This window comes from Varanus komodoensis, unplaced genomic scaffold (genome assembly GCF_004798865.1).
Source record: "Varanus komodoensis strain SLA01 unplaced genomic scaffold, ASM479886v1 scaffold10, whole genome shotgun sequence".
NCBI classification, from domain to species: Eukaryota; Metazoa; Chordata; class Lepidosauria; order Squamata; family Varanidae; genus Varanus; species Varanus komodoensis.
The window spans coordinates 32131287-32140946 of NW_025335269.1; the positions used below are offsets into that span (position 1 = coordinate 32131287).

Genomic DNA, 9660 nt, shown 5'->3' on the forward strand with positions numbered 1-9660 from the left:
GACTATTTTTTTCTGCCCAATTGAGTTCTCTGACTTCATTTGCAACATTCCTCTACCTCAGGAATGTTACAAATGAACATTTGGGGGTTGTAATTTAGAATAGAAAGGGACCGTTTAGAATTTGGAAATGTTAGGCTTCTGTAGATCTGGGGCTATGCTTAAGTTAAGCACAGTTCAAATCTTTGAATTATGAATGCATCAAACTCTTATTATGTTCATATCACTTCTGAGGCAGTATGTGCAAACTGTAGATAGAATGCTTTGCCACGGAAAATAAGACAGTCTTGCCAAAGGGTATATTAGAAGCTTCTTGAAGAATTAGTTTTGTGAATCCCAGCTGGATGCCCTGTGTTTAAATAAAAGGATATCTGTGATTTCATACAATCCTTAGTATTTTTGTGGATCAAAGCTCTGGTGTGGCCAGTATCTCAAGGATGGATGGCATATATGAAAAAAAATGCTGTGACTCATACGTATTAAGCATAAAAAAAATAACTGGGAAGGAACAAAGCCATTATATGTCAGCCAAACAAAAGCTCCAGTCCTCCAGAAGTTCTTTGGTGTTAAATCTCTCCAGCTTTGACTCCTATCCATTGCTTCCCTTTCTGTCTTAGCCAGGAAAGATGGTCTTAGGATTTTCCTCATTGTAGCCACTTTTAGCTCAGGGTGAAAGAGAGTCAACATTCTTCTTTTGACACAGGAGCTGTGCTGTTCATTCAGCTGTGTGTTGAGCATGCACCGTCAGCGATGGCAAGATTTATATGTCTCCTTCAGTGGGACCTCTCTCCCAATTTGGCTGGAGCTCAGAAGCATAAATGTACTGGCAATAGATATTCCTGCTTTACCAGCTCTGAAGGCACCCATCTGCCCAAGTTGAGCACAGAATGATAGAAAATGGCTTTACTCTCCACAGCAGCTGTGACCGATCTCCTCCCAGTAGGCATAGGAAAAAATTCAGGGTAAATACTATGCTTCTTCTTTCCCATCTAATCCATAGGCATCAACTGTGTCTACAGAGATAAACAGCCAAATGTATGAATGTGGGGACTTTCTGATGGTGACAGTGCAAGGGTTTCTTGTTGCTTGCTTCTTTAAGACTCGGGGGGCTTTTGTTAAGATGCTCTTGGAGTGCGGTGCTGGTGCTCACACAGACGGTGACCCTCCAGATGTGGTGTTTTAGCAGGGATTTACCAGCCAGAGACTCAAAAGATCACTATGAGCTTAACCTCAAGAAGGAAGTCATAGCCATTGTAAAATTCAGAGCCTGAAGGGTCTGTTGCTATGTACTCATGCCAGAGCTTGGTGCCGCTTAAAACAAAAACACTTTCCTATCCTTTTAACTATCCAAGGGATCACTAGAAAGAGCTGTCTTAGTGGGATAGATGCCCACTCTCCTTCTCTGTGTTGCAGTTCTGTCTGGTCCAGAGAAGACTCTCAATTTTCCAACGTCAGAAATTGAGCCTCAAATGCTGTGCAAGCCGCATCCCTCTGCCCTGTCATATGCTGCAGCCTTTGTGTGTGTGACACAGGAGAATGTTACTGGTCACAAAACCTTCATTCTGCGAGTGTTTGTGCCTCTCAAAGTCCACGAATGCTAGATTTTGCAAAGTTCTCATGCCTCCCTAAGACACAGTGTCCCAATCTGAGCCTGCAAGCGGACAGTTAGGGCTTTTCTACACTGTATTTACTTTTGCCTTCATCAGACCTGAGAGCTGAGTTCTACACACAGACTTTTTCCTTTCCTGCTTTCCCACCACATAATGTCCAAGTGGCAGTGTGCTAAAGCAGTATGCTTTCTTTCACTTTCAGAAATAACACCTCATTTTCAGTCTTAAAATAAGACCCAAGAAAGTGCTGTTTAAAAACAGATGTGAAACTGGAGGATTGCGACATGATCTAAAGAACCTCTGGACAACCATGAGCAAGGAATCATGTGCACACAATAAACTCTTGTTGTAGAAAGAGGAGCTCAGATCACAGTGGCTGTTCCTCAGCAGCAACATTCATGTCCCTTGGGGACCTGCTGGCAAGTTTGTTTGGCTCTTCAGTGTTTCAAAGATAGAATCACATTTCTTCTGTCCTCCTTGTCTTCAGCATGATTCTCTTAGAATTCCAGTTTCTTGGATTTCAGCTGGTGCCAGCCCCTTAACATTCTAAGAGTTCAAAACTGAGGATGTAACTACTCAACTTACTAAATAAACCGCAGTGTTCTATCCTTTGCCCATCTGCTGTTTGTTCTGGGTCAAAGCGGGAGTCCTTGCCACAGCAGGTCAGAGAGCAAGCGGTGAGAGGCAGCTGCCACCTCAGCCTCCCTTGCTGATTTGGAAAGCTCTTTTCTCCCGGGGAAGATGTGACAGTCTTAAAGAGAACTGCACAATGATGGCATTGCATGCACACCCTATCTTTTTTCTTCTTGCAAGGTATCCAAGGAGACTTGCACATCTCCATTTTATCCTCACAACAACCCTGTGAGGTAGATTGTGTCTGTGACTGACCCAGAGTCACCCAGTGAACTTCAAGGTCAAGTAGACACTTGAACCCAGATCCTGGTTCCCTAGGCCCACACGCTTAACCCTCATATTACCACAACGGTTGCCTGGGTCATATGGTCAAGGGATGGCTTGTTAACTAACCTGCATGTTTTGGTTGACTTGCATAATCATTGCTGCTGGACACAGCTGCTTATGTCACCTGAACCAAGGAAGGGAATGGCTTAGTGGTTTGGTTAACAAGCCACTCAGAACTCATGGCCTGTTGCTGGGTTGTGGGGTGGTTTGTAACATGTTTTACAAATGTTTGTTATATAATGCAGCTTCCAAAATACCTTTAGTAAAAGTTCAAATGTAGCTAGCAGCCCTTTTGTATGTCAAGTTACCATAATTTAATGTTCTTCAATATAAAATCTGTAGACAAATGATGGTAGGGTGCAGGTACTTGTGCTGTATACAGAAGAGGTTATTTTTTAAATTTATTCTTAACATGTAGACACATGTAGACACCATGTCATCTTTCTGAATGCAATACATTAGAAACCTTCAGTCAATTGCTATGGATGGGAATACCAAATCAGCTTGGAATATTTAGCTGGAGAGTGCACTGGAAGGGAAGTGATCCTTATATTAAAAAGAGCAGTCTTCAGATTCTGGTTAGAGAAGTATCTGTTGTTAAACCACTTGAAAATAATGACCACAGCACTATGAATTCATGGAAAGTGGGAGGAAATGTCCAGAAGACATTCCAACACTATCACTTCTCATTTGTCAACAATGAGGGAATTAGTAATACAAAACAAAAGGCTGAATGGGACAGAGTGCTGATCACAAAGGCCAATTGCCTTCCAAAAATGGCAAGTTTGCTCAACCCACTATTGGAAACCCAGATAAAGCTGTATACTGCAGAGCAGAAAGGATATGAACAAATCCAAAAACTACTAGAGTGGTTAAATAGAATGCCTCTCTTAAAAGGGGAACTATTGTCTATCTTGGGTGTGTATTGTGTATTTTTTGCCCTGGGAAGATGCTGGATAGGAGTCTACATTTGAATTACTGTATTTGTGGAGAGCATCCAAGGAGAGATCAGAGTAATTGACTGTAAATTAACAAGAGCCAGAGGCATTGTCACGAGTGTTCTTAAAGGGTTCATGTAGGATTGCAGAACTTTTAACCAAAGCATGCAACTTTTGGAAAAAACAAGCTGATTTGGGTACAAGTCTTAGAAGCTATAAAATTTAGATCATCTTACAGTGTCCAGCTGGAATGGAATGGCTGCTTCTGCTTGCTTGTACATAGTGGATAGTTCTGAGGTTCACAAACAGAATGAATTAGAAGATTTCTGTGTGTCTTGTCCTACATTCACTACCCCATGTTTCTGTGTTATGATTCTATAGTCTACAAAGGATGGTCTTTATTACATCATTCTGTTAAAAGAAGGATCTCTTTTTGCTTTCTGAAGTTCATTCAGCAGTTGAATTGACTGAAATAATCACAAGCTAGATATGCAAATATCAATTCACATTTCCAAATCTATTGGTTTTGACTTCAATCAGTTCTGCTTTTAAATAAAGCTTAGAGTCTTACTGGTCGATTTTGTAAAGACAATAGAACATGTTTAACATGGAAGACGTCTTCTGTGCATCGACCAGAAGGTGGCGCTCACTTCCTACAGAGAGTTGATTCAGAAGTAGTTGGTATGAATGGAATGCAACTAAAAAAAAAAGGAACATTAAATACGCATTTCCTCACAGCTACACATCAGAGTGCAGGTCTCTTTTATCTACCCAAGGACTGATATAGGTATCCTTGTAATGGCAAGGTGGGCTTTGTTATGCCTTCTGATGGGCTTTGGCTGCTTGTGATTGGACAGCCCCCCCCCCTGGCCACCTTTTCTTTTTGACACTTTGCAATTTGAACTTGACACTAAAATTTTCAAATACAGGCTAAAAGACAGGCTTAGAGACTGGCTCTTACAGCCTAAGAAACTGTATGAATGTTGCTGTACAGGAATATTATTTCTAGTTCTCCTTGGCTGGCATCAGACCTCTGATCATTACTCTATCTTGACCTCTGTTTTGCAATCATCACTTAGTCTGTCAATTTGAATGACTGGCCTTTTGTTCCTTCAGAAACTTTTGTCAAGCAGGTTAGTCCAATTGCTTAATAAAGTTGGTTAATCCTGGTTAGTCCATTTTGTTCACAACACCACAAAGGTGTTCAGAGGAATTTCTCCTGCCTTCCCCAAAAGAATTTAAAATTGTGATATAACTGGGTTAATTGCAGAAAGCTCCACTAAATGAGACCAAGGGCCTATTTAAACTTGACATTTGGAAACCACGGTGGCCAGCCAGGTGCCTCTGAGAAGCCACAAGCAGGACGCAAGGGAAATTGACTCATGTTCGCCAGCAACTGGCATACAGAAACGCAATGCTGCACATCTCGAAGGCAGCATCAATACCTAAGTCATTGACAGCCTTCTCTCCAATGAATTTCTTTAATCCTCCTCTAAATTGGTAGCATTATCACTTACTGTGGGAACACCTTCCATAGTTTAATTAGGCAGCACAGAGTAAGACACTGTGATTGCAATAATCTGTCCTGCTTAATTGATTTTCTCATATACTACATACATGAAGAATATTCCCTAATATGGCATCACATGCTTGTATGCTTCCCCCCTTTACCATCTATGGTTAAATGTTAAGAGCTCTTCATAATCCGAGTTTTGTTTAGTGTGGTGATTGAAAGGAAACCCAGATTAACTAATCTGTAAAACAAAATACTGAGTGTGATGGTTCTCTGAAGTCACTTCCCTCTGAATTCTGGTGGTTTTGGGAATAGAACAAAGGCAATCTGATTTTTTTTTTTTTTTTTTTTTGGAATGCAGGTCTAAGGATGTCCCCAAGTTTACAATACTTGTGTCTTTTGTAGTTCTGAATTTGATTACAATGTAGTGTTTTAAGGTGACATTCTTGAATAATGCAAGTATGCAACAGAAGTGAATACAGTCTCCATTTCTAGTAAAAATGATGTGAAATTCATTTAAAGTAGGAATAATTGAAAATATTCATACTTGAAGTTGTACACAATTTCTAAAAGTTTCCCATGTTCTTCTTACATATTTCCCTTTAATGAGTCAATCATGGATGGCTTCAAAATAGTGTTCTGCTTATGTTAACGAATCTGTGTTTGCATATTAGATGCAATGCTACAACTGCTTTCAAAGAAAAGGGAAGCAGGATAGCAACTCATACTTGTGCTATTTGGGTTGCTCTGGTGAACTGCCAAAAAGCTCTATAGGAGAGTGTTTGCATATTAAAGAGCACTATACCCATACAGCTCTTGTGTGAAAGTTTGCCAGTGTGACTAAATTTGCAAGATTCTGTTAGTGAAAGTACTTCTGCTATTTTGGGAAGAGTGGAATTTTGTCCATGAACATTTGCTGAACATTGAAAGCCTGAAGCCCTCACTCAGTTGACAGAAATAGTGGGGAAGCATTAGAGGGACAGTGGCTGAGCACTCTTTGCCTGCTTAGACTGCTCTGATCCCTTCTGAGAAGGCTGTGTGGCTGATTGGTTGGGGCAGCTTCTGTCTTCACCAGCAGATCAGAGCTGGCTTTTCCTCCAGTCTCTGTGGATGGATTTGATGTCAAGGGCGAGGAAAGACAGCTGCAGCAGCCGGTGTGGCACCACCCACACACCTGTTCTCTTTGGTGGAAAGTGTTACAGGCCTCAGGTGAGGCTTCTGCATTTCGCGTTAAGAGTCCCCTGAGCACAGAGCTCCCAGCCTCATACCCAGGTGCCCAAGGAGATGCTCCTCAGCTCAATTCCTTTCCTACAACCTTGCAGCAGTTTTCGACAGCCTGCTGCGGATGCTTTTGCTGAGCATAGTTGTGTTTTGGCTCAAGTGAGAAATGAAACAGTGTGCTGAGAGGTGTAGGGGAACCGAACACGTCTCATAGCTGCTGTGAAGAGCACTTCTGCATCAGGAAGCCAGTGTTACAGCTAGGGCAAGAGTAAGGGGGCAGAACTGGTTGCTGGTGGGGGAGCAATCTGGCAGAATATGGGCTTGATTTCTGCTCTGACTGATCTGCTGGAAAGTTAATGGGATTTAGACATCCTCCCTCTACCCAGGATTGCAGCCTTAAGGCAATACTACGAAATGCAACTTAATTCTTTTTAGAGGGAGAGGGGTGATGCTTAGAGCAGCCAAGGTTTAATCAATAACACGAGGGTGCCTTTCATTTCTCAACAGCTTAGTCATATAGGGAAGCTGCTGCAACTGATTAACTAATACCCCTTTCCTTGCAATATTGCATGGATTCATGTAGAGCCACTAAACTTGAAGTTTACTTCATCAGCTTTTGTACTGAAAGGGTTTTTACAGGAACTGAGTAGTTGGGGAAGTTGACAGACATCTGCTAACCTTAGTTTTATGTATAACTGTCCAAAAATGCAAGTTCACCAGAGTTGGAATAGTTGCCTTGAGGAGGGTACAAAAAGCCAACTAACATGGGCTGAAGGGGAATAGCACTGGAATTTCTCCTGCCTAGCTCAACATTTCCCTCAAGGTAATGAACAACTTGAACAGTTTCTCCTCTGCGATTTCGCAAACTCATTGATCAACCATTTGGCTGCGTTTTAACCACTTACAAGAGTAATTTCATTACATATATTTTAATTATTTAGTGAAGGTAGCTATCATTTTACTCAAAGCCAAGAAGTATGAATAAAGCAATCCAAGTGTTCAATAAACACACAATTTATTCTGATTTTGTATAAAAAGGTTAAGTTTACAACTAAACTTTTATAAAAAGTTCAGCATGATTACGTACATCATTACACTTTTTGCAGAAATGTACATTTCTGCTACTATACAAGAAAACTCTAATTAAAGAGTTCAGAGTTTCATTCCCATATTTATATATAAATATATACACAGCATTCAGTCCTACACTTGTGTCAAAAGAGAATAATTTTTGACAAAGACTTCACTGAAAAACTGAACACTAACTCCTTCTAGTACTCACGCTCCACCTTTTGGAGATAAAAAAGGCAAAGTCTGATTTAATATGGGCAATTCCTTAAGAGTTTTTTACATTTCATTTCGCTCCCCGTTGTGGGAATAGTATATAATTGAAGCCTTCCGACTAGGGAAAGGGCATTTTAAAAGTCTTTTCATAAATAATTAAGATTAGTCCATGGTGTAGAACAGGGGAGGTGGCGTCCACAATTTTTCTTAAAAGTGTCCATTTAATTGGATATGGATCCCCCTCCAGATACAGCTGAAAATCAGATTCAGCAGCTTGGGAGAAAAAAAAAGCTGTCTCCTCTTGTGCAAAAAAAAAAAAAAAAAAGCAGTCAGCAAACACCTGCAAAAGATTGAAGAGAGGCATATTTAGAAGAATGCTAACAGGGCAGAGATCCGGACAGACTGGCGCCAGAGAGGAAGCCACAGTTTGAACATTTAACCAAACACTCAAAGATTGGGCATATTCTGGCGTCCAGATGCAGCATGCGCACACAAGTTCTCCCTTTCTTGCTCACTCACTCTCCCGCTCTCACACACACTCTCTCTCACTCTAAATGAAATTATAGATGTATGTTGGAGGGCTGCTGAGGACTGGCAGAAAACACAAGTCCGTGTGCACACACTCTTATGTTTGAATGCCTGCCTGCACTGACAAGAGATGCGAAAGCAATTATTTAGTTACATATTCTTTAACTGATCCCCGGAACAATCCAGTAATCAGAACAGCAGTTATCTCTGTCCCTAGACATTAAACTTTGGAAGTCTGTCTCCAGTGAACATATTGGTTCATACACAGAAGGGAACACGAATTTGTGGCTTAATTCTCACTGATCCAAATCCTCAGTGCAGTACAATTTTTAGGCAGTTCGGAGTATACTCTGAACACCAGTCAGATACCGCTCTCATACCCCTTCCACACCTCCAACCGGGAGACTTTGTTAGATCAAACACTCTTAAAAACTCAGAAACTGAGCACTTACCGATTCATTTAGCCACAAAGTGCTTTGCTGTCATTTGACATTAACTCTGAGGGGAATTCAGCTGCCTGCAAAGGGGGAGGGAGGGAAAAGAGAGTGTGGTGTTAAGATGCTTAACAGTTCAAGGAGACGTATGAAGTACTCCAGATTACAAAGTCAATGAGCACGACCAGCAATAATTACTATTTGCCAAAAATGGACGACATTGGAATGGTTAAGGAACTGAAACCAAACGACGCGTTTTCCCCCCTCTTTTTATCCCAGTCGCCCCCTTTAAAAATACACAAACAAAAAACTACGCAGCTCCTGAACAACAGCCGTGCATCAGCCACAGCTTACTTATGGATGTGATACAGGGAAACTCCCAGGATGAACTCAACCGAGGGAAGGACTACTCTTACCTGTAACGACAAGATGCTGATGTCTGTGTTTAAGGTGGTCAGGGGGGTTCTGGAGGAAGGGTTTTGTCCCGGTCTCTGGTGATGGAGGCTGACAATGCTGGGATGCGTGTCGAGAGCGATCTGCAGGTCCAGGATGTAGTCAATAACATGCTGCAGGATTTCCATCTTGCTGACTTTCTTGTTCTGCGGGATGCTGGGCACCAGCTCTTTCAGTTTAGAGTAGCAGTCGTTCATGTTGTACAGCAAACTCATAGGGTCATCCACCGGGGTTTTGCTCCGGGATATTCCCAGGCTGTGTTCCGAGAGGCTGTTTTTCCTGACAGATCGCACAGGACTGAATGCTTTCATGATTGGAGGGAGAGCGAAGAGCTTTTGCACGCGAAAAGCACACCGCGAAGGGAAATTCGGCTGCCTTTTTTTCTTTTTTATTTAGCTTTCCTGCCTCACTTCCTCCTTTCGCTTTCTCTCTGCGGCTGCCTGGTCTACCGTCAGAATGAAGCCGAGGGCGCCCGTCCTGCCTTTTATAATGCACGTCCTCCAGCTGACAAATCCAGGCAGCGCTCGCTGCTATTGGAGGCGCCCCGTCCGTCCGTCAGGCGCGGAGGCGCTTCTCACTGGCACAAAGCGAGCCTCGGCCAAGGCGCGGGCCTTCCGCGTTCTCGGCCAATCGGAGAAGAGGGGGGCGTGTCCCAGGCACAGCTGTGGGTAGTAAATAGACAGTACAGGGAGTACAGTACGATTTCAAAAGAGCTTGGGGAG

The 9660-nt window shown here is 42.3% G+C and overlaps 1 protein-coding gene across 2 annotated transcripts; it reads right to left on the reverse strand.

Annotated features, from left to right (window-relative positions):
- Window positions 1–7237: 7237 nt before the first annotated feature.
- ID2 (inhibitor of DNA binding 2) lies at window positions 7238–9418 on the reverse strand. Of its 2 annotated transcripts, XM_044418546.1 has the most exons (3): window positions 8902–9418; window positions 8504–8568; window positions 7238–7863 (listed from the first exon to the last, which is right to left on the reverse strand). In XM_044418546.1, exons 1-2 carry the CDS (start codon window positions 9247–9249, stop codon window positions 8512–8514), a joined length of 405 nt encoding a protein of 134 aa, XP_044274481.1. In that variant the 5' UTR covers window positions 9250–9418; the 3' UTR covers window positions 7238–7863; window positions 8504–8511. The 2 variants fall into 2 exon arrangements, with proteins under 2 accessions (XP_044274481.1, XP_044274473.1); XM_044418538.1 differs by having other exon boundaries at window positions 7238–8568.
- Window positions 9419–9660: the final 242 nt, after the last annotated feature.

Bases quoted from the DNA above. Each gene is read 5' to 3' on its own strand.
- ID2 (XM_044418546.1), bottom strand. From the start codon at position 9,249: ATGAAAGCATTCAGTCCTGTGCGATCTGTCAGGAAAAACAGCCTCTCG. The intron at 8,569-8,901 runs GTAAGAGTAGTC...CCCCCTTTGCAG, and splicing joins TCAGCATCTTGTCGTTACAG to GCAGCTGAATTCCCCTCAGA.